Below are 16220 nucleotides of genomic sequence, written 5' to 3' on the forward strand. Positions count from 1 at the left end.
GATGATGAGCTAGAATCCCTGTTCCAGATGAAAATGTTTTTTAAATTACATAAATTTTCTTATATTATATGATTTTGTCTGACTCTCTCCTTTTCATTTATCACATTGTACCTGGTTTCATATTCAGGTTTATACTTATATGCCTCATTATACTATGAATGTCTTGAGGACAAAAACTGTTTTTTGCCTTCTCATCTTTGCAACCCCAAAGCCAAGTGAGTGCAGAACTTTCCATAAATGTCATTTGAATTGAATTAACTTGGAGAAGCACCTATAAAAACTGGTAAAAATCAATCCCTTGAAGGCATACTAATGTCTTGTTGATGGAGTTGTGAACTGATCCAATCATTTTGGAAAGCAATTTGAAATAATCCTGAGAAAATGACTAAAATGTTTATGCTCTTTGACCCAGAGTTCCCACTTCTAAACATATATCCCATGCAGATCAAAGACAAAAAAAGGGTCTTATATGCACCAAAATATACTGATCCAAACTTTCTTTTTTAGTAACAAAGAATTATATATATACATATATGTATATATATATATTATATAAAATAAGGAATGGCTAAATGAAAAGTGGTATGTTAATATAATGGAGTATTACTATATCTTAAGAAATAATGAATATAAAGAATTCAGAAAAAGATGGGAAGACTTTTTTTTTTTTTTTACTTTGTTTACAGCACATGGCTCTTTAGAAAGGGAAAGCAATGTATATTTGGAAATAAGGTTGATGTTAAAACAAAAGCTAATAACATATTAAGATGAGTAAGATAAAATGGATATTTTCTCAAATAAGTAAAAACAACTACTTTCTCAAATTGTTTTGTGCTTATTTTGCATTCACTTATCTGTGAATTTTCAGTCTGCTCCCTCAAGTGCAATGAAAGCTTTTAAGTACAGACACTTTCTGTTTTGTATCCCCTGGGTCTAGCATAGTGCATAACACATAGTTAGTAAATGTTTGTTGAATAACACGATTCTTTTTGTCTACAGGTCACAGAAGAAGTCCATCGGTTATTAAAGCGGTGTAGCTATGAATTCACATGTCGAGGAAAAGTCAGTGTCAAGGGAAAAGGTGAAATGTTAACCTATTTTCTGGAAGGAAAAGCAAATGGAAGTAATTCTCAAACCAGGTCCTTAAACTTAGAACGGAAAATGTATCCATATGGGAAATCAAACATTCAGACAAAATTGGGTACCAGCTGCCCCTCTGTCTCATCTGCGGCTAGCTTTACAGTCAAAGCTGGGACCGGAGCCCTGCAAACAGCAGGCACCCACACTAATCCAACGCTCCATTACCTTCCTTCTGTGCCAGCTGTGAAAGAAACCTAGATGAGTGTCATTGCAAGTGAACTCAGTAAGCATGAATACTTGCCAACAAAGTTTAAGGTCATAGGTGGTGGCATCAACCATGGATCCAATCTAACACAACCAAAGAAAGCGGGAAGCTCCATAGAAGAAAACTTGGAATGGAAGCGAAAAGGGCTAACAATTGTGTTAGGACAAGAATAATGCAAATTTTCTGAAAATAAGGAAAAATGTCATGGAATTTTTAAAAGGTAAATGGTATATTTAAGAGATGTGTGTAAATGATAATGTATGTGTGTATATATCCTAACTCTATATAAACACATATACACTCACACTCCTATATATAGGCATAAAAATTTATATAGATACATGTATTTATTTAAATATTATTTGCAATGGCATAAGGGAGCTATATCGCATCTTCATATTCATTATTGTTTGGACCGAGTTGGGTCTAAAATTGTGATGAGGGATACAGGATCTTAGAAACATATTTTGGGGTTATAGCAAGAACAATGAAAACTTTGCTCAGAGTTTGAATTAATAAACAACCCTAAAAAAGTCAAAAGCTTTATCCGAGATTGAACCAAGCCAATTCTAAAACAGCTGCATCTGCTCACTCTAACTTGCCTCTTCTAACCCTGGAAAACATCCAATTAGCATCACATTTAATACAATAAGTCAAAATTAGGTTTAAAAAAGTCTGAACTCAGGATCTAGATGGAATATTGACAAATACTTGAACCATCTCTAAGTATCTTTGCCTTGATGTTGCCCCATGATTTATTACAGAGTGTAGGTCAAAGCAGAGAATCTAAGCTTCAGGTAGAGCAATAGGTCAATAACATTTAGGAATTCTCTTTTCTTCTGCATGAATATTTGTAACTTTTGGATTTCTTCCAAATGAAGCTCTTTGCTAAGGATTAAACATTGAAGGGCTTCATACCAATTCATCAGCTTTGATGAATGTCAGTAGTAGTACTTATATGCCTTGCCAATGATTTTTTTTTTTTTTTTACTTTGCTGACTTTTTGCTTCTTGTAAAAATCTCCAAACTCATTTTTAAATGTTCAGTGTTATTGTTCAAAGTAAATAAGGAGACAAATCTCATTTCTCATCTTTTTCGTGTATGATTTTTATTTAAATTCCTATGAGTTGAACAATATGTTACTTTGTTTTGTTTTGGAGAAAAACAAACACATAACATTTAGAAAGTTTATGTTATCAGACATCTTGTTTGTCTAGAATTCCTAATCTTTCTGAATAGACAATTTTAGATTAAGGAAATTATTTTAAGACCAGAAATCAGAGCTGTATCCCAAAGTTGCAGAAATCTATGTTGAAGTCCAAAGTGATGAGTTTATTTCTGTAAATTTGATATATGTATCTCTGTTGAATTATAGAATTCATTAAAGATCAGAGATTATTCAGGACATAAATTAGCTATGAAGGGTAAAATTGTAAGTAATAGAATGAACAAATTAAATAAAACAGATTGAGGCTTGTCTAGGTCTAAGTCCAAAGAGATTACATAAATTAGAGAGCATCTGGAAAATAAAAAAGGTCAAGAGAGTTAAATGGGTCTAGAATTATTGATATCAGAGGGTGTATAGGAGAAGCAGCAGTAAAAAGGATTTTGGCAGCCCTGGTCCCAAGAGATTTTAGTTGTATCCAGAAAGAGGTCAGAGGTCTACAAGTAAATCCTACTACTTATTGAGTCTAAAATTCTGCCATTGAAACTTTTGTTCCATCAAAGGGAAAGTATATATTCTTTGGAGTTCTGTGTTTTTAGGATAGGTACAGTAGAAGTTCTGCCTAGATTTTTGCATAAATTGTATTCATATTTTGTGGATTCTCAAGATTAGTCTTGGATTACCACACTCCAGTTTTGTGTCACTAGAGGCTCTATTGTATTCATTTGTTTCTAAGATATCTTTGACTTTTCTACTGACCCTTTATTAGGAGCAATGGGAGGGGAAGGAATGATCTCCCTCATGACCAGGTTGTTATGGTTGATAATGAGGAGAGAAATGATCATGGAATGATTTGGGAGAGGGAGTAATTCAGGAATGCAAACTTGAAAGCAACAGGGAAATTATGAAAAAGTTCATGTAAAATATCATTATGTGATAAAATTGTTTTGAAAGTAAAATTAATCAAAGAGGCATGGAATCAAAAGGAATCATAGAAAATAGGATTCCCACTAAGTGCCAAATGTCTACCTGGTTTTTGTAAGCCTTCTTGGATTTCCTGAGTTTCTAAGTAGGCTGATATAAATCAAATACATGAGATTACCCTCTTTAATGATATTTACAATCAATGAAAGTTCAGGATAGGATTTATGCAATGAGTGGTACACTAATACTAAAGAGACTGAAAAAGTCAATGAGGGAAGTATTTATTTTATGAAAATTCTTTGAGAGATGCTAAAGAATTTCAATACTTGCCAGCACACCTACAAACACCTGAAATACTCCAGGATATGCCTAATTGAGCATTTAACTTGCCTTCTCCATCTATCCCTTAATCTTTGGCATTAGTTCTCCAAATATGGCCTGAGGATACTTGGGAAACCCTGGTATCATAAAGTCATAATAAGTTTTACAATAATACTAAGATGTCTTTATTTCTAATAATTCATCATTTGATATAACTCACAAAATTAAAAGCTTGTGGTGGGAAGGTCCTCAATAATTGTTAAGTGTGTAATAGAATTCAGAAACCCAGCAGATTGAAAACCACTGATAGAGTGGGGGGCTTATTAGATTTGTGCTGATCAAGCCATAGGCAAGTAATTTAACCTCTTGACCTCTCACAAAAGTGCTTTATTGCTAAAATGATGAGGTTGAAATAAAAAAAAAAATCTCCAAATTCCCTTCAATTCAAGATCTGTGAATCAATGATTTTATAACCTTCTAAAAGCAGATTTCAAATTAATGTTCCCTGATGGAAAGGAAACAGAAAGAAAAACTATAAATTTCAAATGTGATCAACAATGATATCACAACCTAGACACATTAAATTAATGTTATAAGAGGATAAAAAATGGGCCAGAGCAATGGACTCATTGGCTACTACTAGAATCAATGTAATGAATGAAGGGTTACAGAAATCAAAATGGGTCCTCAGACATGATTAGATTCAACTCCTCATTTTACAAAAGAATGAGACAAGATTGGTGATTCGCACAGCCAAAAAGTTAAGATTTGAATCCAAGTTCTCCTCCAAATTTCTCTTTAATAATTGATGAGGTAACAGGGAACCAAATGATGAGGTAAATATCTCAATAGGATTAGGATTAATTGAGGTCTTGTGGCAGAATTGGGGTACAGGGACTCACATAGAGCTCCTCTGAAACCCCTTTGGACTTGGCACAAGGACACAAAGTTAAATCAGGTCTAGTGGCAGTGAGAGTCCCCTGCAAATTAATTTACAGGCCCAGACTGATAAAAAGAGGTTTATTGCAAGGTTGGAAGCAAGGTTAAAGTCTGGTTAGTAAAAGGCATTAGATAGAGAAGGGAATACACCATCCAGAGATGGGGGGAAGGAGAATGTGATGCTGGCATCTTTCAACTCTCCAACCAGGGATGCTTCCACCTTGGCTGTTTTATCTGCTTGAAGGGGCATATGGGTGGATCCCAGGTTGATTCCTCGATAGCCAGAAGGGAGGGGGAGGGAAGAGGGTTGGGCTGCCTGAGCAGATTATTAGAATGGGAGCTGAAAACCCAAGCCAGCTCAGATCTGGTGGGGGCTGGGTACAGCCCAAAAGTGGCTTGACCAGATCTTGAAAATGAAAGGTCAGTCCCAAAGGAAGTTGGAGATCAGACAAGGAATCTCAAAGGAGCTATCACCTCAGCAATGATTACTTTAGTTAGGTAAAAATACTAACCTATTTGGAGGCACAGGAAATGATGTTAAGTCCCTAAGAAAAATATTATGTTCACTATAGTTTGCTTTGGAGTCACAGTAATAGAGCTATGCAACTTGGAATTTCAATGTTACAAGAATATATTCTTGCAAGATGGAATTGTAACTTCAATTGAAGCTAAAACTCCCAGTCAGAGTTCTCTCAGGTTTTGAGGAATAGTGGAGTCACAAAGCAGAAATTGGCATGTTTGTATGTAAAGAAGGGCATCCAAAATGACATGTAGAAAATTGTCAGATATCAGGAAGCACATAGATAGTGTATTATCTGCAAGGTGACTTTCCATCCTCCAGCCACCACTACTATTACCACCCCTACAACTCACATTCCACTGTCAAAATATCACTCTTATCATTCTTGAAAAATCAGGTAATCAGGATACTACTGAAAAGTTAATTCTATAAAGAAATATGATCACGAATACATGAAACAGGAAGGAAGAGGGAAAGGAACTTTTCTTATCATGGATTTTCCTATTGATGGTTCATGATAATTTAGAGCCAGTGGTCCTCAAACTTTTTAAATAGGGGGCCAGTTCACTGTCCCTCAGACTGTGGGAGGGCTGGACTATAGTAAAAACAAAAACTTACACTCTATCTCCTCCCCTCAGCCCATTTGCCATAACCCAGTGGGTCTGCATAAACATCCTCAGCCCGCTGCATCTGGCCTGTGGGCCATAGTTGGAGAACTCCTGACTATAAGATGTGTATACCCTATTCTTGAAAACAAACTTTAGCTGGGACACTTATCCCAGATAGATAGTCCTATTGTTTAGCGGCCAATTAGTAGATAAGACATGTTCCTGGGTAAAACAAATCAAAACAATCATTTCTTGTTAAGACAGTTCTGCCTCTCAACATTGGGGAGAGGAAATTGTAATGTGGAGTCAGAGTGAAAATAGAAGTAATGCTTACTAAATTGTAAATTCTTTGAGGGTATGAACACTATCATATTCATCTTTTTATTCCTTATAGTGCCTAGCACAGTGCCTTGCATATTGTAGGTGCTCAGTGAATGGCTGTTGAATAAATAAATTCATCATAGAATTGAGCAAAGAAAGTTTAGTTCATTAGAGTTTATTAAAAATGAGCATCTTCAATAAAAACCATAGTATGTTCCACAATTCAGGAAAACAACAATAACCTCTTGATAGAATGTTGATAGAACTTCACAAACCTAAGTAACTGATGCATGCTTTCTGTGGAAGTATTTGGTGCTTACTCTGATATCCTGCAAGGTTTCATCTTTAGACACTAAGGAGAGATTATTTGAACAAAAATACAATGATTTCTTGAGGGAAGAAGTGTCATTTAGCTGGACTTCATTTTCCTCTAGAAATATGTGGGTAAAAGATTCATTTGGACTAGAAAAAGACTTAGGGATCCAATCCAAGGGCAGTTCATATACTGTCTTAAATATAGGTACCAACAGAGTTTGTTCATATGAGAAATTACATGAATAGATGGAAAAAAGAAGCATTAACTAAGGCAAGTTATTTGGGATTCCATTAAAATAAATAAAATGACCAATTTCAAAGCCAAGAAGTTTGATCCAAAGTCCAACAGAATAGGTAACAGATGGTGGCATATTTGTAACAAAGCATGGTCTGGTTAAGTATGTGTAAGGGATTTCCAGTAAAATCTAGGGAATTGGCTTAAGATACTTCAATTAAATGATACATCAACATCAGGGAATGAGCTGTAGTAGGATAAATCTGATCATATGGAGCCAAAATTAGAATTCAGCTAAGCAAGAGGGGTTCAGCAGAGACCACAAAGGTTCATTTGGAATCAAACAAGTTTTATTTTTCCTAAGAAGTATTGGCATATCATTTGAGTTAATGCAAGTAAAAAGTAGAATTAATATTTGCTATTTATTTTATATGGTGGATCCCTCTTTAGACAATAGTTCCTTATATTGTTTTCCCATTTTATTGTTAGTTTTATTTCAATAAGTTAATTCTTTTCACCCATATGGTCTTTGTTTGTTGTTTTATTTTTCTTTAATATTGTTTCCACCTATAATTCATGTGAACTGCATTTATGAAGAGGATATAATTACAATGAACAATCTGACATAGTTCATAAATGCATGAATTCATATCAATATCAGAAAAACATAACATCTATTATAATACCTCTATTAGCAATGAGTATATATTTCAATAACATTTTAGTAGTAGAAATTTTGTAATCAGAGGTAGGAAAAAATCCAAGACATGGTGATATGAAATATGAATTCCTTCCTTTCTATTCCCCATTGGGAACTTCCTACTCCTATTCTCTTCTTCGGTTGTTCAGGGTCACTCCTATATCTCTTAAGATGGTCCCAAACCCCATATTATGAATCAGACAGCAACTTCTCTAGGCAGTGAGACGTGAATGGTACAGTCCTTCTTCTGTGAGTAGGATTTGGACCCAGCACTATCCATAACAGTCAACCTTGTCTCTTTTTCTCACATTAATCATCTAACACCAGCAATCTAGCCTTGGGGCTCCATCTTTTTGTAGCACCTAATTATAGCAGCTTTCCCCTCTTCCTCTCCCCAACCCAGCCATTATACACCAGATTTTTGACAGCTCTTTGTAATTCAAACTCTGACTTAATGAATTGGTTTATCTTGCTATAACCCCTATCAAAGGGAATATTCTTTTTCTTATAGGTATAACATTTAGATCATTCAGAAAAGAACAGAAGCAACCCTTCTAAGTTGATCTATATTCCTGAAACCTAGACAACATTCCAGTTTGAGGAAACCCTCCCATCCTCCCCAAATAGGTGCCAATTCTGATAAGATTTTTTTCTTGTAGGATTGTCTATTGCAAGCACAATGTTTCACTCACATTTGCATGATTTTTTTCAAATGATAGTAATGATGAATATCTTTATATCAGAAGATACGAAGAGCTCTTCAGATTAATATTCATTCCTCTATCCTTCCTGTCCCACTTCCTTCTTCCTTAGATTTGGTACTATTTGCAAACCATTCATATCTCAGCACTTTTTCCCACCAAGTTTTTATAATCTTGAAACTAGAAAATAATATTCAATGAAGTTCTTGAATAAATAGTTCCAAGAGTTTTATATGTTAATCAAAAATGAATAAAATACTTCAAATACATAAACTCCATATATTTCCTCTGCAAATATCTCTCATGAGAATTGGAATAGCAGCTGTTGTTTGGCTGAATGCATTCACATCTCCTTACAATTTTATTTTTGGTTTTACATTTTAGCTCTTTCTAAAATCTCAGAGAGCCTGTTCTATAACCACATTGAATATGTATATGTTATTGTTGTTACTATTTTTTTAATATTTCGCCAATACAGAGACTATGGTAGTGTCTTTAAAATAACTAATTCAATTATTCTGAGAACATGTAGCTATTAATTCTAGAAAAAAAAAAGGGAAAGAGGGAGAGGGAAAAGGGGTGGGTGACAGAAGAGAGTGGGGGGAAGAGGAAAGAAGGTGAAAGGAGTCACTCATTTACAGAAATAATTGGTAGTTCGATTGAATCTGTTGGTCAGAGAGGCAGTATGACATAATAATCAGAGAGATGATTTCAGAATAAGTAAGATGTGGGTGCAAATCCTGCCTTTGTAACCTACTGGCTGTGTGATTATGGGCAAGCCACTTTACTCTTCAGAGCCCCTAGTAACTCTCAGATGAGAGTCAGCATTGGTAGAGAGTCTTACTAGGAGTTCCATATGCCAATGAAATCACAGCTCTGTTCTCCCTCTTCCCTACCCCCTCAATGGTTGCTTGTGTGTGTGTGTGTGTGTGTGTGTGTGTGTGTGTGTGTGTGTGTGTGTGTGGCCACTGGTGAAATAATGAAGAAATCATGTTTAAAATGTCATTGAGAACACATTGATTCCAATTTTGCTAATTTTATAGAGTTCCTTAAGTATATCTTGGGACATTTTTTTGGAAGCAAAAGGAGCTCTTCTAGTAAATGACTGTTCTGGGGTACTACAACAGTAGCCTAGTGACCCTGAAGAGTGAATTTAGCCTTAACAGTTAATGGGGGCAATGATGTCTAATAGTATCCTAAAAAAGAGCTCAAGTTGTTATGGAATCTGACTCAATATATCATTTAGCCTAGAATGTTTGCAGACACAAAGCCTCTTGACATCACACTAGTAGGTGCCACAGACCACAAGCTCAAGGTTGTTGAGCATAAACAATAGGATTTCCATTCCTGGAAAAGGGGAATGTGTATCAGTGAGTGATTCCCACGAGTATGTTCACTTTAACAAATAACTATTTCCTTTATCATCAGCAATTCCAAGCTCTGTATGGGCCCTGTTGTAACAGGAGCACTATTTAGCCATAATGTCCTTTGGAGTTTTGTATTGCAGTGATAAGCAACATTTTTTAATTTGTTATAAACTTGTATGATATTGCCTTATTTATTTTTAATCTTGTACAGTGTTAATGTACAAATGCTGGCCTTTAATGTATTATTCACTTTAAAAACTTTATTATGAAGAAGTTGTAAATAGTTTATCAATTATAAGTAATTGCATGTCCACTTGTACCAAAAAAAAAACACATAATAATGACATCACACACACACACACACACAAACATACATACACACACCTGTCACACTTTTAATGGATGTTGATGTTTTTTTTATAACAGAGGTTTTACACCTGCATGATGATGACTAGCTCTTTGGAAATGGCCGTCCTTTGTGCTCCTCTTTGCAATCTTTTGCATGCTACTCATGCCTGATGTGACAAAGCAAAACAAAATCCAGGATGTCTCTAAAGTGCTTGAACATATCATTTTTGACACTAAGTGTCCCCGTCTGTGCATGTGCATTCAACTGAGCAAATTTTGAATGAAAATGCTAGCCCAGGGAAAAAAGCTCCCCTGCTGCCAATAATTTCATTGTTACATTCATATTATTCATAGTGTAAAAGCCATCTATTCAAACTTCATACCTTCAATCATTAGAAGCAATAAATTTAATTCTATACACTGTAACATAAAACGAATGGAAATGTTAATGATGTAAACATTGCAAATATTCACTGAATGCTGAGGAGTCCTTCATTTGACATTGGACAAGTATCAGAGAAAGAAGCAGGGACGTTACCCAAGCACTGCTATTTCAAGAGGATGGTATAATTATTGTATCTGAAAAAAAAAAAAAAAACATAGCAGAAAGATTTGATTCATTGCATGACACACAAGCATACATATTGACATACAAATATACACTCATCAGTTCCTCTGTAGAGAAAAATTCTGACCTTCTGAGCACAGTTCATATTAAACCAATTGGCATGGATTGTGGAAGCTAGAATTTGGTTTAGAGTTTTCATTAGTTGTTCCAATTTAAATTTCCATCGAGAAGCTTGCATTTATAAGCTTCCAAAGTCTCTTAAATTAACTTTCCAATTTGCTTCCAATAGAAAACCATGTGAAAATATTTTGGCATCATTTCTTTTCCCCCAAAGCTGCAGTCATGCTACTATTATTCATGGCCCTCTGATTTTAAGCTGATTATGAAAAAATGAAAATAATTTCATCATATACTTTAGCAGGGTAAGATATAAGACCAATCATAATGTAGAATGGAGGTTAGAATTTAAAAGAGTAAAATATTCTGTAGTAAATATATCTAAGTTAATAGAGATTTCTTTCTTGGTCAAAATAGTTTTGAGTTTATTGTGAAATATTGATTGTGTTACACTGTAGTTCATTTTTCTATGGTTTTAAAGTGTTTTAAATGTTTCAAAGTATTGAAAGTATACCTGATAAAGCAGATATTCTGGAGTGCCTCTGTGGCTCAGTCTACACTTTGCCAAAAGCTCTGAAATATTCAGCAATAAATATCAATTATCCAAGTTTAATCTACCTGTTATGAGATAATATGTTAGAGAGTGGTTGGTTAAACAAAATACTTTGTCTTTGGTGCCTCTTTGGGTGCCTTGTTCATCCAATTTTAGAACTGACAAAGAACTTAAAGAAGTCTAATCTTCTTATTTTACACATGAAGAAATAGAATTCCTAAGGGACAAACCTCAGGTCATGTAATTAGCTATAAACTCAACCCTTGTCTCTAAAGTTAAGATAAATGCTCAAAGAAGCTTCGGATTCTGTTCTTGGCACTGGCATATATGTACATAGTATTATGATATACAGTCTAAATGGCATTGCTTCAGATGCCTTGAAAGATTTATTATATCTTTCTTAGTTCTTAACTTAATAAAAATATGAAGGTAAAGGTAGGAGTGAAGAACTATTTTGGATTTGCCCTTGTTTAAATTAAGCCTATTAACCATTGTTCTTGCTATTGACAAGTCAGAAATTTTTGCTTTAGGAAGTAAAAATCATTCCATCATAAAAATAAATGAAATATATATTTAAGGTATATGCTTTAAGACTATACTTAAAATTTCTTCATTAAACTGATCATAAAGATTGAGTTAAAAAAAAAAAAAAAAGGATTATCCCTCAAAGTAGGAATCAAAGTATGTATAGTGGAAAGAAGTGATGACATTGAAGGATCTGGATTGAAATCCCAACTCTATAGTTGACTTGATCTGTGTGATCTCATGTTAATATCCCTTTACCTCATTAGGCCTAAATTTTCTTATTAGTAAAAGGGGAACAGTTCAAGGTGACTTCTCAGGCTCCTTCTAGATCTAAATTTTGGGAATTCTGACAGGATGGACTTCACAACCTGTGGTGAATAACTACATAGGAAAGTTAGTATCATCAGTTGTACCTCCCTTTTTAAACTCCAAACCCTTTGCTAAAAAAATAAAAACATAAAAAAAAAAATATTTTCCAGTTTGATTAACCTTCTCATTAGCCAGCATCATCTTTGATTGACTTTTGGCTGACTCATATACCAAGAATGTATCCTCAAAGATTTAAAATTTGCTGCCTTTGAGGGTGTGTTTGAGTTTTTCCAAAAGATATAATGTAGATTTTTAAATCAGAGTTTCAAAAATTGTTTACAGCAATAGAGGCACAGTTACATTAAGATTATCACATCTCAAGAGGGCAACATTAAAGAGATAACTTGTTTGTACTTATAACATTTAGTTAACTATTTTTAAAAATCCAGTCAATGTCCTTTTTAAAAAGGAAATATGTATTTCAGAATTGATTAATATAATATAATATGCTAAAATGAAGTTGTAATAGGATAGTTAATTCAGGGCATGACTTTTTTAAAGATAGGGTATCTTTTCCCTTGTTAAAGTTCCTAGCTACATACTATGGTTTTATTTATGTATGCATTTATTTTTGTGCCTCTAGGTAACATCAAATACTGTGATACTCTGGCCTTATAGTCCAATGTATGATACTAACAGGTTTTTGGAGGGACGGTAACATTTCTGTCTATGCCCCCAAAGAGTTTTTCAGACTTTGTTACCTTAGAACTGTTTTTGAAGTTGGGCTTTAAATAGGGCAATCCAAAGAAAATAGCACTCTTAAGAGACACTAGAACACAAGTATATATGTAGATTCAGACCAGATGTTGGAAGTTCTGCAGAATATATTGAAATGAATCCTGCAAACTTCCCCCACATTTTTAGAGGAATCTCAAAGCTATCATAGAGTCTAGAAATCAAATTCCTACAGCTGTTTGGTATGTATCAAAATGGTTACTATTTGTATCACTATATTGACTCAAGGCCATCCATCGACTAGTTTATTCTTTCCCATTTCCCACTATTATTTACTCTGCTCTCCCACTTCAATTTTATGTTTCCAATAGTGCATTTGGATTGCTCAAGCATCAGAGGCATGAGCATAAGAGAGGAACACTGATGATGGAAGGGATGAGTACAAACCAAATCACAAATGGTAGCTCTCTGGTCTCCAAAAAAACCTAAAGAGATAAAGAAAAGAAAGGAAGTAATTAGAAAAGTATGAAAATTAAAAAAAATAAAAAACCTAAGTCGTCCATGAAAATCACAAGTAAAAGGTGAAAAATCTCAAATCAGGATTTTTTTTTTTGCTTCTCTTTGAACATAATTTCCATACCTAATTGATTCTTAGTATGTAGCATCATGATATTCAATTTCTTTTAAAATCCTGAATCTAATGCAAAAATCCCAGTAATACTTATAATGGAGGCTGTATTGACCCGAAGATATTTCTATAGCAGGAGGTTGTACCTCATTTTGATCCCTTTATCCCCTTACATATTAATAAAGACTACAAGCTGTCTTACTGGGGTGTGTAAGAAATAGATTTTATCCCAATTGTTCATCAAAAAAACAGCTGGAAGAAAAAAGAATCAAGCAAATAATGTAAATAATTTTAAAATAGTGAGGGAAATCTCCCTCTTTCTTTTTTGGAATGTTGTCTAAAGCATTTTATATCTGTCTAAAATCACTTGACAGACTGTGATCAAAGAAGGCCCTGATCTTTAGGGTTTTGGCTACTTAATGGATGTCAAACTTTTAAATATTTCAAATGGAACAACTTATGCCTTTCAAAATTTCAAGTGTTCCATGTTGTGGTTATGCATTGTTTACTGATTGTATACACATTGTCATTCTTAGAGAAAGAATCACAGTAAAGGTGCTATCAACATTTTTTTTAATTCTACAAATTTACACATCTCTTGGCTATGCAGTTATATTAATCTAGCATTTAAAGTAGGCTTTCCTAATGGAGAGTAAAGTTGATTACAGGGCTTCTTTGCTCTGAATCTATGATCAATCTGATGGCTATATGATGAAGGACATTTCTCTGAGATATAAGATAATAGGCAGTGATAACTATTTAAAAATTGGAATGGAATTGAAAAAGTAACAGAATCAGGAGTTAGGCAAAATGATTTTTATTTCTACCAGTATGTTAAAATGGTAAATGAAGGAAGCTGACAATTTCAGTCCCTCAATCTATGCTTAAGGACACACAAGATTTGGGGACATAATTACCCATATTAACTATAATTGATTAAATGAATCAGAAAAGTGCTCCCCTACTCATTTTGACTTGATGGTATAGATATAGGTGTTAAGTTCATAGGAGAAAAGATAATGATCATATCCATACCTGGCTTCCAAACTAGCTTATGACAGAGCAATCAATCTTAACCTTTAGGCTATCTTCATATTAATGCTGATCACCAGATAGACTGAATCATGCAACAACCTGTAAGGGAAAGTAAATGGGTTATCTGTGGTTCATTAATTCAATGCCTTCCCTCTCTATATCATAGTTGAATTGGACCTGAGCCACTAGTATTGAAACAACAGTGATAAGGTCATTTACAAATGTTGTTACTGAGAGAAGAGGCTAGGATCTTAGACAATATAAAGAGTATTCTTTATTATTCTAGTAGATTCTGCATTAAAAAGACAATGCTAGACAATGACTGGGAATTTAAATGAAATTAAGAATATTTTGTAACAAATCAGATTATATGACTCAAAGCAAACTGTTTCAGTATAATTATTTTTTAATTGTGAATTCCACAAATGCTAGAAGTTTTCCATTTAAGTGCTTTTCTTCTTAAGTGAATTTTAAATGCACCTATCCTACACAGAAGTAATAATACAAATTGTATGTAAAATGTCAAATCAAGGGGAAGTAAAAAAAAATCCATCTATTCTTAGCATATTTTATCTCTGTGTATCCCACTACTATTTGCATATTTGAAGACACTAAAGACTTTTTTTATTTCATAAACATAGTTTACATTTTTAAACAAATGTTAATAAAATTCAATTTTAACAAATTAAATAACAAATTTTAACAAATATGAAATATCCCTATGTTAAAAGGTATAAATGTGCATCCTAGCTTCAAAATACAATTCAATTCAATTAAACTATTATGTACCATGTACATACCAGGCACTGTGCTTTCTTCTGGGGGATAAAATGACAGAACAGAACAAAAAAGTCTCTACCTTCAAAAAGCTTATATTCTTCTACTCAAAATGCTTTTTCATTTAAGAAACTATACTGTGAGATCAAAGTAATGAGCAGTTTCTCTCAAACTCTTTTTTTTTGTTGTTGTTGCTTATTTGTTTGTTAGAGTATGAACTTAATTCATGTTTTAACCTATGAAAAATGATCACCTTCATTTGTATGATTTGTACCAATATAATTTACCCTAGTCAGTGCCTTTCAATTAGTTAGTATGCTGGAATGATTCTTCTAAATGAAATGTTCCTCATGTGTGCTGCATGTGGTCATCAAAATAAGATAAATTATTTGTTACTTTGATTAAAATTGATTTGAGAGAATTATTTTAAATAAGATTATGCTCATAGAAGCAGTCAACTTGCTGAAGTGATTATTAAATTAACCTGATATGTTTCTATCTGAAAAAATAATTCCATTTAATAAAAAAATTTAATCAGTTGTTGAGTGGCATATAAACTCAACTGTAGTTCCCACTTTTTGATTTAGCCTCCTCCTTAGTCTTTTAACCCAGGAAATTAAAAAAAAAAAAATGTTCTAAAGGATATAAATTAAAAAAAAAAAAAAACTACCATGTATTCATTTTTACCACCATGTATTTTTTTTTCCCCACCATGTATTTTTTTTCCCCTGAAGCTGGGGTTAAGTGACTTGTCCAGGGTCACATAACTAGGAAGTGTTAAGTGTCTGAGACCAGATTTGAACTCAGGTCTTCCTGAATTCAAGGCTGGTGCTCTATCCACTTCGCCACCAGCTGCCCCCATCCACCATGTATTTTTAACTGCTATTTATTGCTAACTGGTATTGTTTTGTTGCTAACTGGTATTGTTTTCCTTTTTTCTACTTTCTTTTTTCCCCCAACGTTAATTAGGGAAGATGATTTTGTTCCATATGTATTTATATTATTAAAATAATTTCCAACATTGCTTGAGCCAGAATAGAGGAGTGGACAAAAGGCCTGCCTTGGATTTGGCAGAATACAGTTCAAACAGTGCCTCTGAAATCTAGTAGCTATGTTACTCTGGGCAAGTCACAACTTCCTAGTGGCCCAAGGCAATTCTCTAAG

The 16220-nt window shown here is 33.8% G+C and overlaps 1 protein-coding gene across 1 annotated transcript in view; it reads left to right on the forward strand.

The window, feature by feature from the left end:
* The window catches only part of ADCY1 (adenylate cyclase 1), a 359348-nt gene extending 348921 nt beyond the window's left edge, over positions 1-10427 (forward strand). Inside the window, exon 20 of the mRNA XM_074283571.1 lies at positions 1000-10427. Within this exon, the coding sequence (XP_074139672.1) occupies positions 1000-1338 (339 nt within the window). The 3' untranslated portion in view covers positions 1339-10427. The remainder of the gene's footprint in view (positions 1-999) is intronic.
* Positions 10428-16220: the final 5793 nt, after the last annotated feature.

The sequence above is a fragment of the Sminthopsis crassicaudata genome, chromosome 1 (genome assembly GCF_048593235.1).
Source record: "Sminthopsis crassicaudata isolate SCR6 chromosome 1, ASM4859323v1, whole genome shotgun sequence".
NCBI lineage: Eukaryota > Metazoa > Chordata > Mammalia > Dasyuromorphia > Dasyuridae > Sminthopsis > Sminthopsis crassicaudata.